This window comes from Lynx canadensis, chromosome B1 (genome assembly GCF_007474595.2).
Source record: "Lynx canadensis isolate LIC74 chromosome B1, mLynCan4.pri.v2, whole genome shotgun sequence".
Classification (NCBI taxonomy): Eukaryota; Metazoa; Chordata; class Mammalia; order Carnivora; family Felidae; genus Lynx; species Lynx canadensis.
Window position 1 is genome coordinate 138,111,523 of NC_044306.2, and position 26,476 is coordinate 138,137,998.

A 26,476-nucleotide genomic window follows, 5' to 3' on the forward strand; every position below is an offset into this window, starting at 1 on the left:
TTTATTGTATTATAAATAGGTACTTAGGATACAGAAATACAGAAACCCAAACTTGATTTCTATAGTTTATGGTACCTACTCTTTAGGTTAGATAGCTAGTTCTTTTGCTAATGAAACAACTGCTGATTATTGGTTAGTGTGTTGTATTATAGGTGACTACAACCATAGAATTCCTCTATTTCCATAGTTACGTGATGGTCGATCAGGGAAGAATTTATAATAAGAATGAATAATAAGGGATGAAAGTCAATATATGAAACTCATTATCTTTCTGTACTTCCTATCACAGTTTTAGGGTATTGTTGATCCTTAAGGTATGCAACAGAGATAACCTAGAAATACTGCCACCCAGAACAAGATTGAGTGTAAATGAACTAGAAATACATGAGGATTTAAGACAAGAGATTTTTGTAGCCCTGTATTGGTCCGGCTCCAGAAGCTGGCTTTGAGGTATCTGTAGATAGATGCTGTTATTTTAGGATTCAGTTATTGGTCTGAAAGCAATAATTGGTTTTGTCTGTTTTTGCCTTTTACAATCAGATCCCCTTCTAGGGATGCAGAAATGATAATCCCCATATGGTTGCATGATTGTTTAAGAATTTATCCATATAATTATTTTTTTAATGTCTTATCATGTCAGTAGACATGTTATCTTGTGAATGAAGTAGAATTTTATAATACACGTCTCTAAAACATCATTGCAGTTTCATGGAGTGCCTTGGTGGCTTAGTCAGTTAGGCATCTGACTTCAGGTTAGTTCATGATCTCTCAGTTCGTGAGTTCAAGCCCGCATCAGGCTCTGTGCTGATAGCTCATACCCTAGAGCCTGCTTCAGATTCTGTGTCTCTCTGTCTCTACCCTTTTCCTGCTTGTGCTCCATCTCTCTGTCTCTCAAAAATAAATAAACGTTAAAAAAATTTTTTTAATTAAAAACAAAAATAAAACACTATCACAGTTTCAGATTATTATGCATAGTATTTAGGAATTCTTGAGTTCTGCTTTTTTTAATTAAACAGAAAAGTTGTGTGCCCTAAAACTCCTAGATCTTTCCATCTCTGAACAGTTAATTGAGTTCTCTTAATTATTCTTAAATGCTGTTTAGTTATTAATTATTTCTTACTGCAGACTAATCTGGTAGCCTCTGGTGCTAATGAATCTGAAATCTACATTTGGGATCTCAACAATTTTGCAACTCCAATGACACCAGGAGCGAAAACACAGGTATTGTGTTGATTTTAATGTAATCAAAATAACCAAAGTCAGTTCTTCAACACTTATTTCATTTTTTTCCACACAAAATATATTTGTTTAAAATCAGTGTTGTTATTGATTTTCCTTAGGTATTGTAAAGTACAGTATTAGTAAATGTGTTTCTTCAAGGTATCAGTGAGTCCTCAACAGCAAATATTTATTCAGTGCCTAACACCAGATAATTGTTTGATGTACTTGACATATAGTAGTGAATAAAATAGACAAGTCTCTGGTAGTTTTTTCAGATATAGTATTATATATAGTATAGTATTTTGCGTTGTGTAGTATTTTGACAATATCCAACCACAGAATAAAAATCATAGACTAGAAAGGAAACTAAATCTTTAAAAAAACAACTCCGTCCCTTTCCTATGTATTTCTAATAAGTTAACAGAGAACAATCCTCCACTTGCCTCCTTGAAGTTTATCTTATAATGGACCCCAGCATTTTGGCAATCTTAGAGGTAGCGTAATGGTAGCATAAGATCTACCATTTATAAAGATATTCTTCTAGTGGTCTAGGCTGTAACTTTTGTTCTCCCTAGTTGTCTGTCATACTGATCACCGTCTACTTTGTAGTTCATTATCTTCCTTGTGGCAGTTGCTAAGTAAAGAAAAAGTGCTTGATTTATAGCAGGAGCTTAATAAATGCCTGGTGAATGAGACAATATTAAACAAGGTAATATACTTGAAGTGGCATATATCTGAGCTTTAAGATGTATTGTATATATTGAGAACTTATGAATATAAAAAATTTGTGGAATGAATGGGTCAGATTTAAATTAATCCCTTTTTAAAAAGAAGGATCAGATTTTATAGTTAAATTTGACCGTAATTGGGAGATGGTTTTTAGTAGTTTATTCCTTTTAGCCTCCAGAAGATATCAGCTGCATTGCATGGAACAGACAAGTCCAGCATATTTTAGCGTCAGCCAGTCCCAGTGGCCGGGCCACTGTATGGGATCTTAGAAAAAATGAACCTATCATCAAAGTCAGTGACCATAGTAACAGGGTAAGTATATGATTGATTTATAACAAACATGTTATGTTTCTGCTGTAGGTATTTCTATATTGTTTGTCCGTGTTGACAGCAAATCAGATTTTTATAAAGGCAAATCCTGTCTTCTCATGGACCAATCATGTTGGAATGAGAAGATTTTTCCTTGGGGAAAATAATAAAGTTTCCAATAAACCATGCTGGATATTATTAATAATGAAGGGAGAGATTGTTAATTAAATAGCTTCTTCCCTGATATACTGATTGTTTTTATTGTATTAGCTGTTTCAAAGTATTATAGTAATATTTTATCTTTAGCTTTCTCTAGAACACACAAATTTTTCCTGCTAGTAATTGTGTGACTATGAACTTGTAGTTGCCAAACTCCTGGCTTCATCTCCTCTCATTAAGTACTGCTAAAGTGAGCTAATATTCTCCTACTTGCCCAGTAGATGTAGCTGTATAGCACATTAAAGTTTTGACCTTACAGATTCCTTAATACTGTGTGACAGTGTGCTATAAAATAATTTAGACATAATATAGGGCCTTATTTTGTTTGTTTTTAATTACATTATTTAGTTTGACATTTTTAGAAATAAGTTTGCCTAAATCCGAGAATATATATATAATTTAACTATAACAGCAAAAAACTATTTAGAAGAATATTTCATCAGGGTATTGTTTTCCAATGAATTAGGAATTTAAAACAAGTTTCAGTTGAATAAAGCATTTCAATAAGCATTTCAGTCATCTTCTGGAATATTTAGTGGGACCTAAACTTCAGGTAATTCTCAATAGTAATGTTAACTTATTCTATGTGAAAATTTAAATGGTAGCTGTTGCTTTAGACATTTTGTCTTGGTTTTTTTGGCAAAATAGAGGAAAGGTGTGGATTTTTTTGTTATTATAATCTTTTATCTGTTTTCATTTTTCTGAAAGTATTAAATTTAAATTTATATAAAACTTTCCTCCTAGTTACAATTTTGACAGGTAAACTCATTTTTGGTACAGAATTATTCTGATCCAGAATGGTGATGTGTATTGAATAGCGAGATGAATTGAAAACATTCAACCTTTTACTTTAAAACTACTGTTTTAAGACTGTTTAATAAAATTTAATCGTTTTATTTAATCATTTAATCAAGAAGCATCATAGCTTGACATCTCCAAATGCAGGCTGTGAAGATAGTAGGGTTCAAAATTTAATAGTTTTAAGTTTGGGTTTTTTTTTTTTTTAAATAAACTAAGCCTGAGCTGATGTTTTCTACTGTTTGTTTCAACAAAGGCATATTCCTCAAGCTCATTTTGGCTCTTCATAAAGTAATAGGATTGATACAGTGTGAGCCTTAACTATCTGCAGATGCATTGCTCTGGGTTGGCGTGGCATCCTGATGTTGCGACTCAGATGGTCCTTGCCTCTGAGGATGATAGATTACCAGTGGTCCAGATGTGGGATCTTCGCTTTGCTTCCTCTCCACTCCGTGTCTTGGAAAATCATGCCAGGTATCATGCCGCTCATCTAAGGAACTTGATTTGTTTATTTGTAAAAACATATTTACTTCTTTGAATTATCAGATAATTATTTTTAAATTAAGGAATCTCCTTTGTCTCTATCCTGTAAAAGTTAAATGGTTTTTATTTGAAGCAGTAGTCATCTCATTTTCTGTTCCCAAAAATTCATATTATAACAGTACAAAAATGTGTTAAAGGATTTTCCACTACTTATTTCATGTAATAATTAATAGATCAAATTTCCAGTATATCACAGCACTTTGGGACAACTCATGACATTATACAATTTGATCTTTATTAGGGTCATCATGCTTATGAAGAGTCTTCCATAACATTCAGTGACAAGCAACAATTGAAAAGTTTGTTTTATTTCTAAGTTTTTATTTTAGTTTAAAAGCATTATTGAGAAATTAGCTGGGTTATTCTGCTTTCAATTTTAATAAATGTGCAGATTTTCTACATAGATGTGAGGGGTAAAGCGTGCAACCCTTGGTCTCGGGGTTATGGAGTTTGAGCCCCACCTTGGGTGTAGAGATTACTTTAAAGAAATAAAATCTTTACAAATTAATAAAAATTTAAAAAATCAAAAGATATGAGAAATTACTTATGTGAATTCTGGTAGCATTAAATTTAGTTGGTAATTTGGCACATTTCCTGTCATTGATATTCAGGTGTCCAGGGGTTTATACATATTTTTTTCATGGTTTTAAACAAGAAACAAATCTCTTTTAATGGTAGTATTTTCTAGGGCACCTGGGTGGCTCAGTCAGTCCGACTTTGGCTCCGGTCATGATCTCATGGTTCATTGAGTTCAAGCCCCATATTGGGCTCTGTGCTGACAGCTCGGAGCCTGGCGCCTGCTTTGGATTCTGTGTCTTCCTGTCTCTGCCCCTAGACAGCTCACACTGTGTCTCTCTCTGTCTCTCTAAAGTAAATAAACATTTTTTAAAAATTAAGTCTTGGGGCGCCTGGGTGGCGCAGTTGGTTAAGCGTCCGACTTCAGCCAGGTCACGATCTCGCGGTCCGTGAGTTCGAGCCCCGCGTCAGGCTCTGGGCTGATGGCTCGGAGCCTGGAGCCTGTTTCAGATTCTGTGTCTCCCTCTCTCTCTGCCCCTCCCCCGTTCATGCTCTGTCTCTCTCTGTCCCAAAAATAAATAAAAAACGTTGAAAAAAAAAATTAAAAAAAAAAATTAAGTCTTTTTTTTTTATAATTTTTTTTAATGTTTGTTTATTTTTGAGAGAGAGAGAGACAGCGTGTGAGTGGGTGAGGAGCAACAGAAGAAGACACAGAATCCGAAGCAGGCTCCAGGCTCTGAGCTGTCAGCACAGAACCCTACGCAGCGCTCAAACTTGTCAACCTTGAGATCATGACCTGAGCTGAAGTCGGACACTGAACCGACTGAGCCACCCAGGCGCCCCAGTCTTTTTTTTAAACATGGTCTTTCAAAAAGCAAAAGTTTAAATTTGATTATGTCCAATTTGTAAGTTTAAAAAATATTTGTGTTTTTTGTGACCTATCAAAAAACACTTTATCTAACTCAGTGACACAAAACGTTTCTCCTGTGGCTTCTCCTAGAAGATTTATAATATTAACTTTTTTTAAAAAATTTTTTTTAACGTTTATTTATTTTTGAGACAGAGAGAGACAGAGCATGAATGGGGGAGGGGCAGAGAGAGAGGGAGACACAGAATCCGAAGCAGGCTCCAGGCTCTGAGCTGTCAGCACAGAGCCTGATGCGGGGCTCGAACCCACAGACTGTGAGATCATGACCTGAGCTGAAGTCGGATGCCTAACCAACTGAGCCACCCAGGGGCCCTGAAACAAACAAACAAACAAACAAACAAACAAACAAACAAATATTGCTAGCTCTAATATTTTCTAAGTACTTTGGGGCTTTCTTTCCTATTTAGGGATATATACACTAAAACTTTAAATCCCTTTTCTCCCACTGGGAGAAGTCTTAAAGTTTGTGACCTCTACTTTAGCTTTAGGAGAAGAGTGCAGTAAAAATGTAATCCTATTCAGATGTTATGCTTCGATCAGCTTTTTAGTAAAGAAAGGATGATTCTGAGAAGTCTTAATATTTTTCTGTTAGATAAGGTTTTATTCATTCATTTAACACATACTTCTTGAACATGTGCTCTGTACCAAGCACTGTACTGAGATTCAGTAATGTAACAGACAAAAATCTCTGCCCTTGGGGAACTTACATTATGGTGGGAGGACAACTAACATTTATATAACATGTAAAATGTACAAACACTTTGAATGTTAGCTTGATTAATTCTCATAACAAACCTGTGGTATAGATCCTATTAACCCATTTTACAAATTGGAAATTGAGGCTCAGCAAGGTAAACTTGGCCTATGTCACATAACTAGTCAAGTGCTTACTTCCAACCCAAACTTTCTGATCCCAGAATCCATGCTCTTAACACTTTATTGTACTGCCAGTTTTAGGAGTGATCGTAATTTAGCAAGACAGAAAACCATACTGAGTGCTAGGAGCAAATCAACTCTCTAGTTTCTCAATTTTCTCCTTCTAATATATGCAAGAGTTACATTATAGGATCTTTAAGGTCCCTTCCAGCTCTATAATTCTGTGATATTTTTGTCTTTAATACTTAGTAAGAACCTAAATGATCTTTAAAATGTGATATTAAATATGTACAGATTTCTTTCAAAGTCATTCCTGACATGCCTTAATTCTTGACATGCATGATTAGATTCTAATGGGAGGACTGATATAAAGTATATTATTGATACAATTGTGGAAATTTGAATATAGACTATATATTTTTATTTAAAAAATTTTTTTTGATGTTTATTTTTGAGAGAAAGGGTAGACAGAGCATGAGTGGGGGAGAGGCAGAGAGAGAGGGAAACACAGAATATGAAGCAAGCTCCAGACTCTGTACTGTCAGCACAGAGCCTGATGTGGGGCTCAAACCCACGAACCGCGAGATGATGACCTGAGCTGAAGTTGGACACTTAACCAACTGAGCCACCCAGGCGCCCCCAGACTATATATTTTTAAATGTTACATATAAATAATAAATATTTTCAGTATGTAATTGTATTATGGCTACATAGAAGAATGTTTATATCCTCAGAGATAAGTGTAGGGGTGACATGTCATAGTATCTGCAATTAACTCTCAAGTGGTCAGTGTATATATGGGGAGAGAGAGAGAGAGAGAGAGAGAGAGAAACACATTAAGTAAATGTGGCCAAATCAGTGAGTCAGGGTGAGGAATATAAGGCTGTACATCTTACTGTCCTTATAATTTTTACAAAGATTTTAACTTTTTATTTTTAATTTTTTTTAACATTTATTTTTGAGAGACAAAGAGAGAGCATGAGCATGGGAGGGTCAGAGAGAGAGACAGACAGACAGACAGACAGACAGACAGAATCTGAAGCAGGCTTCGGGCTCTGAGCTGTCAGCACAGAGCCCAATGCAGGGCTCAAACTCACGAACCATGAGATCATGACTGGAGCCGAAGTCGGACTCCTTTTTTTTTTTTTTTTTTTTTTAATTTTTTTTTAACGTTTATTTATTTTTGAGACAGAGAGAGACAGAGCATGAATGGGGGAGGGTCAGAGAGAGAGGGAGACACAGAATCCAAAACAGGCTCCAGGCTCTGAGCGGTCAGCACAGAGCCCGACGCGGGGCTCAAACTCATGGACCGTGAGATCATGACCTGAGCTGAAGTCAGACGCTTAACCGACTGAGCCACCCAGGCGCCCCGAGTCGGACTCTTAACCGACTGAGCCACCCAGGCACCCTAATTTTAACTTTTTAAAAATATAATGTTGGAAGCAAAAGCCAATCTTAAACAATTTGAGTTTCCTATACTGTATTTCCCTGATTATGAGAGGATATTGAATATCTTTTCAGTGATCAAAGAACATACACATTCCTAAATTGCTTTCCAGAAAGATTATATTAAATTACACTTCTATTAGCAGTATGTTTCTCCAAAGCCTAAGCAGGAATCATTTGGAGACTTGGTTTTCTCAAGATTAAAAATTTCTTCACCTCGTGTTTTTTTTAGGGGGATTTTGGCAATTGCTTGGAGCATGGCAGATCCTGAATTGTTGCTGAGCTGTGGAAAAGATGCTAAGATTCTCTGCTCCAACCCAAACACAGGAGAGGTATGGGGAGGAAATGTTTCTCAAACTTACAGCCAGTATAATTTTATCTCTAGATGAATAAGAAATTTTCCATAAGGATTCTTTAGTGTATTATTAGAATTAAAGAAAAGAGATGGAGGTATGTGTGAGATGTTAATCTAGCAGAGATTTTATCAGGAACATTATCTAAGCTCAGCTGTTTCTTCTAAGAAAATCAGCCACTGAAATAGTATATTTGAAATTAGTAACCATCTCCCACTCCCCATTTCCAATAAACTGTGTTTACCTACACTCAAATACTTCATTTGATTTATTTAACATGATCTCTGGAAATCGGTGTCTTCAAAGTTTGGGTCTTTTTCCTGCTTTCCCATTTCTGAAGATCCTGACTTTTGGAAATCAGTAAATGTATGGGTTTTTTTGTTGGTTTGTTTGGTTTTTGTTTTTTCATGTTTATTTATTTTGAGAGAGAGAGAACGTGCACAAGGGAGTGGCAGAGAGAGAGGGAAAGAGAGAGATTCCCAAGCAGACTCCATCCTCAGCATGGAGCCTGACACAGGGTTTGAACTCACAACTGTGAGATCACAACCAGAGCCTATGTCAAGAATTGGAGCCACCCAGGAGCCCAAGTAGATGTATGTTTTCAATCTCTCTTCTGAACTATACAGCAGGAATATAATACATCACAATATAATATTTGTCATATGTCCTACCCATAGAAATTTAGATGTAGGAAATTTTACCCCTTATTAAATATAAATGTCATATAAATATAACTTAATTGCTTTTAATTGCTTTGGGTTAAGTTAATGGGCTAAAAAAAACTCTTAACTATTAAAAATTATTTTTCTTAGTTGAATGAATGGCTTCTGTCTTTTTCAGTACTGGGGAAGAGATCATAGATTTTTTTTTTTTAAGTTTTTATTTTCACTCCAGTTAGCTAACATACAGTGTTATATTAGTTTCAAGTGTACAATATGGTAATTCAACACTTTCATACATCACCCTGTGCTCATCACAAAGTGCACTCCTTAATCCCCATTACCTGTTTAACCCATCAAGACCATAGATATTACTTACAGCTTTTCAACTTTTACCTTCTATAATTATGATAGATTATTGTAAGTGTTTTGCTAGTTACTCTGATGGAATGCTAGCAAATATAAGAATATCTTCAATAGGTTTTAATCTATAATATTAAGATAGAAATAAGCACTTTTGTTATTTGATTTGTGGTTTAAAATTTTCAGATGCAGTGATATCTGTAAGAATATAGAAACATTAAAGTTAGGGGACATAGGGGCACCCTGGTGTCTCAGTCAGTTAAGCATCTGATTCTTGATTTCAGCTCAGGTCATGATCTCACAGTTTGTGAATTTGAGCCCACGTCAGGCTCTGCACTGGCAGCACAGAGCCTGCTTGAGATTTTTCTCTCTCCCTCTCTCTCTGCCCTTTCCTGCTAGCAAGCATGCACTCTTTCTCTCTCAAAAAATTTTTTAAAAGTTAGGGGACATAGGAGAAAAAAATTAAAATAGTAAGTTTTGCCTCATGTGATTTGTAGACCAAATAATAAAATCTTGCATTTTATACTGTGCCTTCCCAAATGAGTTCAGAATCATGGAAATTACTCTAATATTCTTAATTATATGATTTGATAAAATGAATTTTTGCATATGACTAGTTGTGTGTGCTTAGAATTTGAAGGAATAAACTTTTAGTACATGCTGCAACTAAAAACTTTAGTAGATTTTTATTCAGAAGCAAATTAGGAACAGACCAGTGATTCACATTTGAAGCTATGAGTCTTATCAACCTTAAGCCTTAAAGACAAGCAGGCTAGGGGTGCCTGGGTGGCTCAGGCGGTTAACTATCCGACGTCAGCTCAGGTCATGATCTCATGGTTCATGGGTTCGAGCCCCATGTCAGTCTCTGTCCTGACAGCTTAGAGTCTGGAGCCTGCTTTGGATTCTGTGTCTCCTTTCATTCTCTCTCTCTCTCTCTCTCTCTCTCTCTCTCTCTCTCAAAAATAAAAAATAAAAAAATAAACATTAAAAAAAATTTAAAAAAAAAGATGAGCAGGCTAAATGCCTTTTCACTTAGTTGTTTTCTTATAAAGTAAAACATTCAAAATGTCTGAGTCAAATTTAAGATAATTTGACTTCTTTTTTTTTTTTTTAATTTTTTAATGTTTATTTATTTTTGAGACAGAGAGAGAGCATGAGCAGGGGAGGGGCAGAGAGAGAGGGAGACACAGAATCCGAAGCAGGCTCCAGGCTCCGAGCTGATAGCACAGAGCCCAATGAGGGGCTGGAACCCACGAACTGTGAGATCATGACCTGAGCCGAAGTGGGACGCTTAACCAAGACTTAGACACCCAGGCGCCCCTTGACTTCTTAAAACCATAAAACTTTTGTTCCTATAAGCATCAATTAGCATCACACTAACTTTGAGTTAGCAATAATTATTACATTGTAAATGTTTTATATCAACCATTTTTTATAGTTTTTCCATATTGTTTCCTTTTAAAGAAAACTGTTTATGCTAAATATGTTTCTATTTTGCAGTAATAAGAATGCTGTATACATGGTTTTGCTTGAGTAAAAGCCAAATTCTCAGTGAATTCTTCCTCCTTGAGGTTATTTTTTAAATTTGGTCTTCAAATAGTTTAATTATGGTTGTTTGGATCTTGGCAAGCAAAAGAGCAGAAGACCATTATCTTTGAGTTTAACAAGCTTACTATAATAGATTTTTCTGGTCTTTCAGATGCACCCACTACTACCATTTCAATAAAAACAGGAAAACCTTAGTTTTTAACACGCACTTCTTCTAAATTTGATTGAAACTTTGAATAAGCGTTATTATTTTTATCATAATAGATCATCAAAATGGGCTTCTAATATTTTAAACAAGTATTTATAATTTTTTTTTCCTGGCTCAAGACTGTTTTTTAAAAGGAATTATTTAATTAAGCTGCACTTGTTAATCATATTAATACAGGTGTTTTGGCTGTAAAGTGGCTATACTGTTTTCTGACTTTTTGTTGTTGTTGCTTAGGTGTTATATGAACTTCCCACCAACACACAGTGGTGCTTTGATATTCAGTGGTGTCCCAGAAATCCTGCTGTCTTATCAGCTGCTTCCTTTGATGGGCGAATCAGCGTTTACTCTATCATGGGTGGGAGCGCAGATGGCTTAAGGCAGAAACAAGTTGACAAGGTAATAGAAAGCGTTAAGATTTTAAATCGTAACAATTGAAAAATATCATCTTATCATGGTATTATTTTGAAAATGACTTTACTATCAATGCTATGGATTAATTGGATAATTGTGATAAAAATATTTCTTGAGTATGGCTTGAAAACATGTAATGTAATCTCATATAAATTATACTTGCATTATTTTTTTTAGCTCTCATCATCTTTTGGGAATCTTGATCCCTTTGGCACAGGACAGCCCCTTCCACCATTACAAATTCCTCAGCAAACTGCTCAGCATAGTATAGTGTTGCCTCTGAAGAAGCCACCCAAGTGGATCCGAAGGCCTGTTGGTGCTTCCTTTTCAGTAGGTGGATTTGTTTTTATGGTCCATAAGCACAAAGGACTTCTTTTAGTAAAGGGTTCTTATAGGATCACTCAGATGGAAGAAGATTGAGTGTGAAATATGTCTGTAGATTTTTCATTATTCAAAATGGTTTCTCAGGAAAAATAGGACCTACTTTGTTTTTTACTTTAAATTGTGCTAAAATATACATAACATAAAATTTACCATGTTAGCCATTTAGAAACATACAGTTCAATGGCATTAAGTACATTTACATCGTAGTACAACCATCACACTGTCCATCCCCTTATTAAACTTGCCTTCCTTCTCTCTCTCTCCTTCCTTCATAATTTTCTCTTCTTCATTTTTTTTTTTTTTAATTTGGAGGAAAGTGTATCTGTGTGTCCTCCTTCCTTCTCTTTATTCCTTCCAACTTTTTTTTAATTGCCAATTTCTTTTCTTTTTTTTATGGTAAAAATATGTAACGAAATTTACCATCGTAATCGTGTTTAAGTGTAAATTACAGTATGTTAACTAAATACGTTTGTTGTACAACAGATCATCGGAACTTTTTTATCTTGTAAAACTTAAACTCTTTTACTATTGAACAGCAACTGCTCGTTTTCCCCTTCCCTAGCCCCTGGTAATCAAATTTTACTTTCTGTTTCTCTGAGTTTGACAACTATCAATACCTCATATAAATGGAATCATGCAATATTTGTCTTTTTGTGATTGATTTGTTTCACATAGCATAAGGTCCTCAAGGTGTTGCAGCGTCTGACAAGATTTCCTACTTTTAAAAGGCTGAGAAATAGTCCACATTTTCTTTATCCATTAATTTATCTGTGGACATTTAGTTTGCTTCCACCTCTTGCTATTATGAATAATGCTGCAATGAACATTCGTGTGCAAATATGTCTTTGAGATCCTATTTTCAATTCTTTTGGATATATACCCAGAAGTAGGATTGCTGGATCTTATGGTAATTCTATATTTAATTTTTTAAGGAGGCTCCCTACTGTTTCCCATAGTGGCTGTACCATTTTACATTCCCATCAACAGTGCACATGGGTTCTAATTTTTCCACATCCTCACTAACATGCTGTTTTTCAATTTTTTTAGATAATAGTCAATGGGTGGGAGATGATAATCTCATTGTGGTTTGATTTGCATTTTCCTAATGATTAGTGATGTGGAACATCTTTTCATGTATCTGTTGGCCATCTGTATGTCATCTTTGGAGAAATGTCTGTTCAAGTCCTTTGCTCATTTTTTAATCAGGTTGTTTTTGGGTTTTTTTTGTCACTGAGTTGTAGGAGTTCTTTATGGATTCTAAATGTTAACTCTGAATGTTAACAGATAAATGATTTGTAAATATTTTCTCCCATTCTGTAGGTAGCTTTTTTTACTCTGTTGATTGTTTATTTTCTGAACAGAAGCCTCATTTGTCTATTTTTGCTTTTGTTGCCTGTGCTTTTGGTATTACATCTATGTCATTGTCAAGTTAATGACTTCAGCTTAGAAAAACTTCAGCTTAGAAGACTCTGGTAGATCAGAAAGAAGAAATAAAGTCCTTTCCTAAATATTCTTATTTCACTACTGCTTTTAAGTCTTGTATAGAACAGACCATTTGTCCAGTGTTGGGTTACTTTCTTCATACAACCTACAGGTAAAATAAAATTTCATTAGTAGTAATATTAATAGCTGAAGTGTATTTTTTTAATAGCTAAAGTATATTTATGTACTGTGTGCCAGACAGTGTTCTAAGCATTTTGCATATAGTAACATTTAATTCTCAGAACTGCTTATAAAATAGCTATTACTATTACCTCTGTTTTGTAGATAAAGAGAAGCACAGAGAAATTAAAGAACTTGTCTAATCTTACAGATATAAAGATTTTAGCTATTCTACTGTCAACCTAATCTGATGCCTCCTGTGCATAATGATGAGAGTGAGTCTGTTGGTGATAATGCCTAAAACTAAGATAGTAAACTTACATTATTTGAGGTGGCTGGCTGGCTCAGTCGGTAGAATATGAGACTCTTGATCTTGGGGTCATGAGTTCAAGTCCCACACTGCAGGTAGAGATTACTTAAAAAAATAAACATATTATTCAACTTCCCATCATTGTAACAGAATTTGTACACAACATAGAATTCTGTATATTCACTTTTACCAAAACTGAATGAATTATCTCTGCAGCTACTACTGAGTTCTTGATATCATTCTTCTATGAATCAGGCTTGGAACTTTTCCTTTGACCTCTTGTATTCATTCCTTAGGTCCAGATATTGCTCTCTTGATAAATCTCTTGGATTTAATTCTTCTTTTTACATTGTGGTTACTCTGCCTAATTTTTCATCTTTTCACACTGAGCTGTTATATGATTGCATGTCTATTGCTTATCTATTCCCCCTCCAATCTATACTACATACTCTAGATTAATCTTCCTAAAATAGACCTTTGATTATGTCACTCATAAATCCATTCTTTGGATTTAATTAGTGTCATCATTCCTGTTTAGTTTTCTCTACCATCTGTACTCCTGCCTTTGAATTTTTTCCTTTATGACTTTCCACTTTCTGTACTGAATCCTAACCATTCATCTAGTTAGTTCCTTCCTTCCCTAAGTAATTAATAATTTATTATTTTAAAATTGTATATGTACAAGGTTTAAAAGAAAACCACCTGTTCAGAAAAGATCCCCCAAATATAAGCTTCTTGAGGACAGACTGTCTAGTTCCCAGGTATGTTTTTAGTGCCTATAATGGTGCCTGACAAATAGAAAGCGTTCACTATATATTTATCTTTGGAATGAGAAGTGAACGTCTTCCTCCTCCCCATTCACCCTCCTCTACTTACTAGTATTGGAGTATGATAAAGACAATAAATAACACTCTTTTCTTCCCCATATGAGTTTAAAACCAAATAAGAGAGATGGAGAATCAAAATATCAGCTTTAGTGCTGCCATAAGCTCGATTGGAGGCTATAGTTTAGAGGTGTTCAACCATAATGTACCTTTTAGCAAACTAGAACATAGACTGTGAGAGCTGGGCTGTTTTGTTTGCTTCTATATTTCCAGTTTCTGATTTGATGACTTTTTTTTTTTTTAGCTTCACCCGTGCATTAGGCAGCCTTACTAACCTAGTTACAGGCAAGTCCAAGTACTGGAGGGCTTTCTTTAAAGGTGCTGGCAGCTTATCTATATGGGCTATTGCTTTATGAAGAAAGGTACAAAAAGAAGCCCTGAAGAGCTGATGTGAGCATGTTGCATTTCTTTCCTGAAGAACATCAGTCAGTTCTCTTCCAGGAGAGTGCGAAGGACAGAAGAGGCTGGAAGTGTTCTTCCTCTGCTAGTTCCTCTTACAGAATGCAAGAAAAATGCCCTCTCTGTGGACATGAGGGGTAGAATTCAGTGTCCCCCTCAAATATCTTTAGGTTGCCATTGAAGTTTTAGAAGTTAGGGTTATTTTTGTGATTATCTTTATAAGTGTAAATAATATACCTAAATGTCCATGTCTTGATATTATCAACTTCATATGGTATTAATTAAAACTCTTCTGTGCAGTATTAAATTCGTACATTTATGCTTCCTTCCAATTTTTCCAATTTCTTATTTCTACCAATTTTGGTAAATTACAGTATTTTTATATTGTTAAGACTTTAAAAATATTTTTATTGTGTTCAATATCCATATTTGTTTTGGTTGATTTGAAAAAATGATGACTAACAGGCAGCACTTACCATTATTGCAATTAAGTGACATTATATTATTACATAGAACCAAGTAAATGGTTAAATCCTCTTGTGAAACCCAGTTTAGGTCTTGGTTCTGGAGGGTGCAGTTTCACCAACTCCCCTAAAATTTGGGGAAACCTAGCAGTTTTGCCTTTCTGTAAAGTTCCATATCCTGTGTGGTATTACCTGCACCACATTTAGAACCTACAAGTGCCTATTGTTTCAGTTGTATTTTCATGTTAAATTCCATAAAGATAGTGGTTTATGTTTTCTTGCTATTTCCTAGAATGTGGAAACATTTAAAAAGTAACATAGTAAACATTTAAAACATTTAAAACATTTAAAAAGATAAGTTTATGGGGGCACCATGGGTGGCTCAGTCAGTTAAGGGCCCGACTTCAGCTCAGGTCATGACCTTGTGATTCACGAGTTCGAGCCCTGCATCAGGCTCTGTGCTGACAGCTCAGAGCCTGGAGCTTGCTTCGGATTCTGTGTCCCCCTATTATCTCTCTGCCTCTACCCCACTCTCACTCTGTCTCTCTCTCTCAAAAATATATAAACATTAAAAAAAATAAGTTTATGTAAAAACCATAATCCTTACACAAAAATTACTGAGTATGAAGGATGAAGTTTGGTTCTGTGCTTCCTTCCTTACCTATATTTATTTGTATAAATAAATCAGATATTAACTGTATATTTGCTATATACAAGGTATTGTAGGTACTGTAGGAGATACAAGACTGAGTAGATACAGAACCACAGAACCTTCCTTGGAAGTATAGGAGAGGCAGAACTTTGCATCTACCCTCCTAGGATTTTCACCTGGGCCTGAGAATTAAATTGACAAGACAAATTAACAGGAGAAAAGCATACAAATTTTTATGTATACTTGGGCCCTCACTGGGAAATGAAGATACAAACAAATGGCAAAACCTAAGTGCTTATATACTAGGTTGAATAAAAAATGGCAGTTGTACCTAAAATATTTAAAGAGACTAAAGGGAGATAATTATCATTTAACAAGTCTCTTTGTATAGATTTCTCTCAGCCTGACTCCCACCTCTGGTGATAAGAATGTTTCTTTCCCCCTGGAATAGACAGGGCAACTCTCACATGGGAGTTTCATCTCCTGCTTTTAGGAAGGAAAGAGGAGGTCAGAGGCACCTGGATGGCTCAGCCAGTTAAGCGTCCAACTCTTGATATCAGCTCAAGTCATGATCTTGTGGTTTGTGAGTTCCAACCCCCGAGTCAGGGTCCACGCTAACACTGTAGAATCTGCTTGGGATCCTCTCTCTCTGTCTCTCTCTCTCTCTCTCTGTCCCTCTCTCTCTCCCCCCTCCCTCCCTCTATCTCTGTCTCTGTCTCCGTCTCTCTTTCTCTCTCTCTGTCCCTCCCCAGGGACATTCTCTTTTTTTCTCTCTCTCTCAAAATAAATAAATATTAAAAAAAAAAAAAAAAAAAAGCAGGTCAGCGTGCCTTTCTTTCCTGCTGTCTTTCAAGTAGTCTTTAGCTCCAAATAATCCTTATGCCAAATGGCATATTTTGGAGGGGCATATTCTGCCACCCTTTAAAACTTACAGCCTAGGACAGAAAGTGAGGCAAATACATATAGCTAATAGTTGAGTCAAAAGAGGTCTATAGTGCTCACTTGGGCAGCACATATGATAGAATTGGAACAATGCAGAGAAGATTAGCATGGCCCCTGTGCAAGGATGACACACAGATTCGTGAAGCTCCCACATTTTTGGAAGAAAAAAAAAGAGATCTATGATATATTGAGGACATCTGAGGTGAGAGAGGCGACATTTGCCCAGGCCTTGAAGAGAAGTAACATTGAGTATGTAGAAGTTGGTGTAAACAAGTAGGTGAGAAATTATGGGGCACAGTAAATAGTACATTTTATCTAGAAGGTAGTAGGTAATAAGAATAGTAATTGAAGATCAAGGTCAGACAGTGGAGTATGGGATACTGTATCAGCTAACTTTATCCAGAGTGATAGATTTTAAGACCATAGTTCTTTCCGTTAGCAGGTTTTACACTAAGTGCAAGTTTTGGCCTTATCCTTGTGGTTGAGAGTGACTTTGTTCATTTGTTCTTTTCTAGTTTGGAGGCAAACTGGTTACCTTTGAGAATGTCAGAATGCAGTCTCAGCAGGGAGCTGAGCAGCAGCAGCAGCCACGCCCTGTGTTCATTAGTCAGGTTGTAACAGAAAAGGAATTCCTCAGCCGATCGGACCAACTTCAGCAGGTTGTGCAGTCACAAGGATTTGTCAGTTATTGTCAGAAAAAAATTGATGCTTCTCAGACTGAGTTTGAAAAAAACGTATGGTCCTTTTTGAAGGTAAAGTTGGCATTAAAACCATTTCATTATCTGCAAATTTAACTATTCCCATTATATTTGAAATATGTCTTAATAAAGAAATTATACAAGATTGTGATTTCAGGAGCTTCTTGATGAAATTAAAGAAACATGAAGAGCACACAACCATATTTTTATGTCAAGAGTTCTTCCTTCTCTGCTTTGAAAAGCCTAATATGAAGTACTTCTTTTAATAAGTAAAAAATGACATAATAGTTATATTTAAGTGAGAGAGACATAACGTTCAGCAGATCTATTTTAAAATTAATAACATAGAGTTTAGTATAATAGAAACATAGAATAATTTCTATAGTAGATCCAGTTAAGGAAAATGGGAAAAGAGGGAAAGGCTACAGGGGAGAGAGGTTGGAGGCATTTCTCATTCCTTTTACTGTATTGCATTTAAGACAATAGAAAATAGAGTTTTTTGGTTGGTCATTTTGCCTCCAGTGGAATGTCTGTTTCTTAATACCGAATTTTCCAAAGAGATCTTGAATATAACAAGGTTAACTTCTAAAATTATAGAATTTCATATCTTGTAATTATGAATTTGGGGAGAGAGTTTTAGGACATTGAGTGTTCCCCATAGTGTTGGGTTCTGCATGCATATAACCATTGGACGTGACTTAGTTTGTACTTAACAAAAATTATAGTTTAAACTTTGGAGTGCCTGGCTGGTTCTGTCAGCAGAGCATTTGACTCTTGATCTTGGGGTCATGAGTTCAAGCCCCACAGTAGGCACAGGGTTTACTTAAAAAATAAAAGTAAGCTTTATTCAACAAGGATAATTAATTACTGGTATACTTGATATTTAAAAAATATTTTGGAGACTCTTTCAGTGAGTCTTCTATATAGTAGATATAGAAAACTTTCCTTGATACAGTAGACTTTATTTTTGATGATTTTTAATAATTCTACTTAGAATTTGATCAGTTAATTGAAAATTTAAATGCAGGTCTTTATTTCAAGACTATGTCTTTTTAAAGGTAAACTTTGAGGATGATTCTCGGGGAAAATACCTGGAACTTCTAGGATACAGAAAAGACCTAGGAAAGAAGGTAAATTTCTGGGAAAGGTTAAAAGGCTGTGCTTATAAAAGTAAATATTTATGTAGCATAGGTGTTCTGTTTTATAAACTTCTACACAGATAACCTCAAATCATTCAATATATATTTAATAAGAATTTGTGTTTGGTTGCCAAAGTTCTAAATACATATTATTAAATGTGTAACTTTACCTTGTACCTGGATTTAAAAGCTGCCGGAACCATCTATAATTCAAACTTGATTTAATGAGCTGTGTTGTATCGGGTAGAATTGGGCCTTGGAAGATAAGAGGCTCTGAACTTCAAACACTGGAAGTAACACTTAGATTTTAAGAGGGTATGTAACCAGTGGCCTTGGAGGAAGAGAAAAAGGGGAAACTGTTAGAGATCACCCCATGTTCACTACAGCTTAAGTAATAAAGAATAGAGTACTGTTTGAAGTTACCACAATTTTCTACCCTCACTGTTTATGCCTTAGCCCACGTTCCCAAACTCTGTATTGAGTTGGTCCAGCTGACAAGTAAGTAAATATTTTGGAACAAGGACAATTTATTGTACTGAACCTGAATAAACAAAAGTCTGATTGATTAGCTTAATATTCAGCTTAATAATAATTGCTTAATAAAAAGATTCCCTTTTAAAAAGAGAAAGTCCTGGGGCACCTGGGTGGCTCAGTCAATTAAATGTCTGACTTCAGCTCAGGTCATGATCTCGCGAGTTCATGAGTTTGAGCCCCGCATCGGGCCCTTGTGCTGACAGTGCAAAGCTGCTTTGGATCCTCTCTCTCCCTCTCTCTCTCTCTCCCTCCCTCCCTCCCTCCCTCCCTCTCTCTCTCTTAAAAATAAAACATTAAAAAAATAAATAAAAATAAAATAAATAAAAAGAAAGTCCTATTCCAGTTTTTCAGTCTTCTTCTCACAGAGGGGCTTAATTATTATTCATTCCACAATATTGACATGAACAGCATGAAAAACACTCTGACTTTGAAAACCTTGAAGGAAATACTTTAGATTCTTTGTGTAATTTGTATTAGCCCTTTGTTGTTCTTTCAGAGTGTCTAAAGTTCTCTATAGCATTGCAGAGTTGTTGCATATATGGTACAGCTTAGATACTACGCACTCTGAGCGGTGCTCAGCACCATGAAGATTCGTGACCCTTCGATGTCACATCACAGCTCTGCCGCTTATTGGCTATGTGTCTTTGCTCAATCCTTTAGATATTTTTTATATTTAATTTTATTATTAGTCTGAACTTCTTGGTGCTATAATTTGTAGGTTTGTAAGAGATTAATATGAAAGTTTTGGGGACGTCTGGGTGGCTTAGTCGGTTGAGTGTCCGACTTTGGCTCAGGTCATGATCTCGCGGTCTATGGGTTCGAGCCCCACGTGGGGCTGTGTGCTGACAGCTCAGAGCCTGGAGCCTGCTTCAGATTCTGTGTCTCCCTCTCTCTCTGCCCCTCCCCCACTCATGCTCTGTCTCTCTCTCTCAAAAATAAATAAACATTAAAAAAAAAAGTTTTGCTGAATGCCCGATAGCAAAAATGAAGAAATAGAACCTGTTTGTCAAAATACTTGTAATAGCAGTTCTTTCCATAGTGAGTGCCTGAAGAAATTTTCTTAAATTAATTATAGTTATTTAAAACAAAGTAAAAGAAAACATGATTGTTTTGAGGTTAGGTTTGTGATCGAATAGCAGATTTTATTTTTTTAAACACACCATCCTTGATCTGAATTTTTGTGCATTTTGCCAATGAAAATGGAGAAAGAGGTGAGCATTTGTTATATGCATTGAAATAGAATTCCATGTAGTAGGTGAGTTGTTGTTTTTATTTCAGATTGCTTTGGCCTTGAACAAAGTGGATGAACCCGATGTGGTAAGAAGGCCTTTAAAAATAGCTACCTTCCAAAAATTTGGTTTAGGTCATAACAAAGAAGGAAATGTAATTTAAGACATGTGTCTTTTTTATTGCTTTACAGTGTAAAAATACATGCTGATTGTAGATGTTTTAATAAGTGAATAACTATCATTTTAAAATAGTATAAGTTTAGCTAGTAGAGCATTCCTTTCTCTTGACAATATTTGAATTTTGCGAAAGAGGGCAAACAATATCAGTGGCTGCTCAGATACTTAAGGTTAAGATCTCTGTTCCCAAGGGACATTTGATGGGGGTTGGGGGGAGAGGGAGAAAGGAAAGTCTTAGCAATCATGGCTCTGTTTTTCCTCTATTAGTGTTTCTTAAATAAATTTACTTAGTGTTGCTTCTTATGATTAAACTAGCTCTGAGTTTTGTTGGTTTGGTCTTTTGTCTTCCTTGTTCACTAATATTCTTTTAATGCTACGTCCTTCAACTTCCTCTGTAATTGTTTTGTGTACCAAAGGCTCTTAAAGATTCTGACCAAGTAGCACAGAGTGATGGGGAGGAGAGCCCTGCTGCTGAAGAGCAGCTCTTGGGAGAGGTACTTATTTTTTTCCTTTTTAATTACATTGGTAAAGTATGTTATATTTGTTTATCTCACATTGAAATATGGAAAATTTGCTTGACTACTTGTGCTAGAATGAAATTGGGAGATATTGTTTTCTTAGAGATTTTTGGGGTAGGAGTCTATTTACTAGTTTGACAGAACTGTCATCAGTGAAATCTTTAGTCCTCTGACCTAGCTTCTGGATTATATGTCTTAAAATTAATAGTTGACATGAGATTGACTTAATTCGGTCAGATGGATATCAGCATGTCACAATGAAAAGAGACGTTGCTCAGAAATCCACAATGCATTGCATGTAAAATTTATGTTTTTTCTTGACACATTAATATTTAGGACCTACGATCAGTGAGAAACAAAGGCTTCTAGATTAGTCTTGAACTTTGAATCCAGGTATAGAAATTTTCACTAATTTGAACTGTCATGATTTTTTGATTGACATGATAAACGTGTCATGAGTTGTAGTTGACAATTTTTATAACCAGTTAAAAAGAGTCCTTGAACACAGAGTTGTATCATTAATTTTTTTCCTTTTGTTTTTCTGGGTTTTTTTTTAACCACTACTAAATAATTCTGTACTTTTCTTGCTTTCTAATTATATTTCATCTTGGACAATTAATTAATCAACACGTTCTTGTTTCTCATCTCATCTTTGACTTTTTCATTGTTCTTTGTGGTATAGAGATACCTTGACTGGAATGTCTCTTACAATCCTTTGCTAAGTTATAAGAGTAATTCATCAGTAAATTTAGACTTTTACAAGAAAATTGTTAAAAAAACAACTTTCCTTAGAAGTGGATCTTCTGACATTTATTTAATCTGAAAATAAAGAATATGTGTAAAATCTTAGTAAAACTTTGAACCAATTTTGGGAATACCTATACAGAATTGTAGGATACCTTGAAGAAATGTATTTTCATTTATGTACAACTAGACTAACTATGTATTATCAAATAGAAGGCCATTTGGAAATACACTTATGAATGAATAGATTAAAATAATATGCACATAACAAAACGATAGTCACCAATGTGTACTTTCGGAGTATTCAAAAAAAGTTTAAGGAGATAGGATCATCTCCTTTACCTTGATGATGCCATTTGTTTATCAGACATAGTAGTTTACACATTGAAAATACTCAATATGTAATCAACTGCTTTTTTCACCATTATTTACATTTCAGAAGTCAATAAATAGATTTTATTGTTTTCTTAGAAGGCAAATTTGAAAAATTGTGAGTTAAAAAAAGGGTTTTTTTGTAAGTTAGTGAATATAATCAGATCAGTATCTGATTTATTTATTAATAGGAATAATTTAAGCTCTAAAATGTTTTTGTTTTAAAGTTCTAAAATGCTTCCCTGTAATTAGTGAAAGAGTTAAGGTTTTAGCTATTCTTCTGTAATAGTATTAACTAATTAAGCATTGATGATGCTATGCTGTGCTCTGCACTAAAATTCCCCAATCCAAAAATGCCCCTGACTTTGAATACTAGGTGTTTACATTCAGATGTATAGGTAACACACACAGAAGATAGCTGTTTTATCTCCTGCAAGACAGCTATCTTTTTCTTTAAATTTTTCTCTATGATTTCTTTAATATATTTTATTTTTGTCTTCTTGTGACTTTTTATGCATAGAAGAGAAAGCATTTAAACTATTTGCCAGCAATATGCCTTCATTATGTTTCTTTTCTTCTAAAGAAAGAAAATATACTGATAAGTAGTTTCAGAAATTTATAACAGAACTGTGTGTATCTTTTTACCAGACCAACCTGCTATGGCAGGTATGACTAATTTAAGAGAATACAAAGTCTATAATTGAATTTGAGTATATTCATGCAGTCTTTTATATAGCATTTATATAAGGGCACCAAGTGGTTTTTCTTTCATAACTGATTCAATTAAAACAAAAATACCTGGGGCGCCTGGGTGGCGCAGTCGGTTAAGCGTCCGACTTCAGCCAGGCCACGATCTCGCGGTCCGTGAGTTCGAGCCCCGCGTCAGGCTCTGGGCTGATGGCTCGGAGCCTGGAGCCTGTTTCCGATTCTGTGTCTCCCTCTCTCTCTGCCCCTCCCCCGTTCATGCTCTGTCTCTCTCTGTCCCAAAAATAAATAAACGTTGAAAAAAAAAAAAAAATACCTTATAACTAAACCTAATGGACAGAAGTTTTTAGACATAGAAAATTTTAGATGTGTAGAAGCAGAGTTGTTTTAACAGTCTAAATATGGTAAAATTAAAAACACGTGTATTTTGCTTGTTTCAAACTCCTCTTATTTGAAGTAAAAACAAACATTCTTCAATAATTTCTGAGCTACCAGTAATGGATATGTACACTTATAGTTTGTTTAACATTATTCCTGATGACTTTGGATTTTATTTATGATTGTATAATGGGAGTTAATACTTAGGAAAGTCTTAGATCTGAGAACTTTTCTGGAATAACTGCTCATGTCATCTAGTCAGTAGGTGAAATATATATATATATATAGTAAATATATAAATTTTGTTTTGCCAGTAAATTTCTCCACTGTGGCTAAATTGCTGCCCTTTCCATCTTTTAGTGCATCAAAGAAGGAAAACAAGAATCTGAATTTCTACCACCAGCAGGAAGAACATTTAACATCTCCATCAGTGGTGGTAAGTACTTATTTCATTTTTATTTTTACCTATTTGAAAACAAATAGTCCCTAAATTTAAGTTACAAATGTTTTGTGACAAGTGGTAGAGGGTTGAAAAGAAGAACCCAGTTATTTAGTATATGTAATCAGGGGGCACTTGGGTGGCTCCATCGGTTAAGCATCTGACTTAGGCTCAGGTCATGATCTCGCGGTCCGTGAGTTGGAGCCCCACGTCGAGCTCTGTGCTGGAGAGCCTGGAGCCTGTTTCAAATTCTTTGTCTCCCTCTCTCTCTGACTCTCCCCCGTTCATGCTCTGTCTCTCTCTGTCTCAAAAATAAATAAAAGTTAAAAAAAAAAAATTAGTATATGTAATCAGTCTCTTGGAGATAGATGTTCTGACATCAATGTAATAAAAACTGTGTAATGATCTCTAGTATTCCAGTTTAAGCGATCTGAAAATGTGTTATTTTACCTGATTTTACTTACTTGCATCTCAATATATTTCCATAGAAATCGATCCGCTAGTAATATTCAGAAATTAGCATTGTTTTCTCCTTTGTGTGTGCATGTAAAAGTTGATATGTATAAGATTTTTTCTTTTAACAAAACCTTTTTTTAACTTGGGTGTATTTCCTTGTTGCAGATATTGATGGTTTAATTACTCAGGCTTTGCTGACGGGTAACTTTGAGAGTGCTGTTGACCTTTGTTTACATGATAACCGCATGGCTGATGCCATTATATTGGCCATAGCAGGTGGACAAGAACTCTTGGCTCGAACCCAGAAAAAATACTTTGCAAAATCCCAAAGCAAAATTACCAGGGTATGTTGTTTTAAAAATAAACTATAACACTGTTCTGAGTATAAAAGCAATACATTCTTAGAATAGATAATTGATATGCAGAAAACAGTTAAAAAAACAAAACAAAACAAAACACTCATAGTTCCTTGAACCAGAAATAGTTATTATTGATAGTTTGGCGTTGTTATTTTTATTTTTTGTATTTTATGTATATAATTTTTTAATGAAAAGTACTTTTCATATTTTTATTGTAGAAAAGTTAGAACATAGAAAAATTTAAAGGTAAATATTTTAAATTTTAAATTTTAGTTCTTCCATCAAATTGAGTATTTAGGATGATTGGATAGTTATCCAATTGTATTTGTGGGACGAGGTGAGCCTAGGGTCTTCCTACTCTGCTGCCATCTTCCTCTTTCTCGACCTTGATGAAGTTAATTCTGACTTCATATCTCACGTGTACTCAAAACATTTTTTCTGATCCATCAGAGCAGGTCATGCCTTCCTGTTAATGTTTTGATAATACCCTATACTTTTCCTTCTCAGCATATTTTTTTAAGTTTATTTATTTATTTTTAAGTAATCTCTACACCGAACATGGGGTTTGAACTCACTACGCCAAGATCAAGAATCGCATGCTCCTCCAATTGAGTCAGCCTGGCACCCCTCCTTCTCAGCATATTTACATTACAAAAAATGTTTGTGTGATGGGGTTTGTTTGTTTGTTTGTTTGTTTTTTTTGAGGAAAAATAATAACCATCTTTTTTATGTCTGTTGGTTCAGGGATATTCTTCACTTTGTTGCTGCTTTATTCTGCATGAAATACTGTGAATAGTAGGTTTAAAAGATATGATTGATTAGCCAGAGGTAATTTTTACTAATATACCAGAGATTTTTAATTCTCCTTTATTTTCCTTTCTTAAGCTAATTACTGCAGTGGTGATGAAGAACTGGAAAGAAATTGTTGAGTCTTGTGACCTTAAAAATTGGAGAGAGGCTTTAGCTGCAGTATTGACTTATGCTAAACCAGATGAGTTTTCAGCCCTTTGTGGTAAGAAAATGAGCCTTATATTTATATAATGTATATGGCATCGTATATTTTATATAAAGTTAGTAACATATTATTAGAAATGTTTGCAAACCAGCTAATCATAGATAAGAAAAAGAAGTTCCCATTTGGATACTTTTCTTAGAATTATTAACATATACCATATCTAGTCATTACTTTTAATAATATTTCTTAACAGTTTTGGTTTCCAGCAGACTAGACCTAGAATCTTGCCTCTGCCACTTACTAGTTGTATGACCTTGGAAAAATCACTTTCTAAGCCTTAGTTAGTCTATTATATGTAAAATTACACATAATTAGCTTTCACTTAATAAATACTAACTTGATAAAATTAGTAATTATAACATTTGATTGGAAATTATAAATTACTGTTAAAGGCTGTGACTAGACTGGTGGCTAAGGAATGATACTCCTTACTTGTAAGAACAGAAGCTTCAGAGTGCTAGTATCAGAACAACCAACCATTTGCTACCTTGAAAGTATTATGAGAATATGAAAGTTATAAGATATTAACTTTATTATCATAAGTGATTTATCGTAGTCCTACCTACCATTGATGTTCATTTCAAATGTGCCATATTTCATCTATTTACACAAATATTTGACGTGTTGAAATGGAGTTAAATGTTCATTAGGATTTTTGTGTTCAAATGTCCTTTCCATTTATTATTTTTTAATGTAATTCAGGGAAATTCATTCTGCAACTAGGTATATAGAATCTTGAGAAGTCATTCCTTACATACAATTTGTCACGCACTTCCATTCATTTCATAAATAAATACTTACTGAGCATTTACATAACTGATTTTGTTTCTATCTGCTACTCATTGGTTGTGAAGTTTAATTCATACTTCTGAAAATATTATTGGCTTACTTACGACTTCATGTTCAGATTGCCTTGAGTATAGTCTTATTTTGTTTTCCTCTTGATCGG

At 34.8% G+C, this 26,476-nt stretch overlaps 1 protein-coding gene and 1 non-coding gene across 32 annotated transcripts in view; both read left to right on the forward strand.

The window, feature by feature from the left end:
- The window catches only part of SEC31A (SEC31 homolog A, COPII coat complex component), a 72,133-nt gene that overhangs the window by 15,833 nt on the left and 29,824 nt on the right, over positions 1–26,476 (forward strand). For 21 of the 31 annotated variants that reach the window (XM_030313579.2, XM_030313574.2, XM_032592951.1 and 18 more), the window contains exons 5-17: positions 1,126–1,221; positions 2,122–2,262; positions 3,608–3,750; positions 7,818–7,917; positions 10,951–11,112; positions 11,305–11,457; positions 17,280–17,516; positions 18,521–18,592; positions 20,414–20,452; positions 20,958–21,035; positions 23,619–23,694; positions 24,319–24,497; positions 25,398–25,524. In XM_030313579.2, coding sequence (XP_030169439.1) covers positions 1,126–1,221; positions 2,122–2,262; positions 3,608–3,750; positions 7,818–7,917; positions 10,951–11,112; positions 11,305–11,457; positions 17,280–17,516; positions 18,521–18,592; positions 20,414–20,452; positions 20,958–21,035; positions 23,619–23,694; positions 24,319–24,497; positions 25,398–25,524 — 1,603 coding nt within the window. The remainder of the gene's footprint in view (positions 1–1,125; positions 1,222–2,121; positions 2,263–3,607; positions 3,751–7,817; positions 7,918–10,950; positions 11,113–11,304; positions 11,458–17,279; positions 17,517–18,520; positions 18,593–20,413; positions 20,453–20,957; positions 21,036–23,618; positions 23,695–24,318; positions 24,498–25,397; positions 25,525–26,476) is intronic. The other 10 variants (XM_030313570.2, XM_032592957.1, XM_032592956.1 and 7 more) reach the window with 3 other exon arrangements.
- On the forward strand, positions 16,817–16,923 carry LOC115513126. The gene has a single exon (XR_003968553.1). It is a non-coding gene; the product is annotated as a U6 spliceosomal RNA (small nuclear RNA).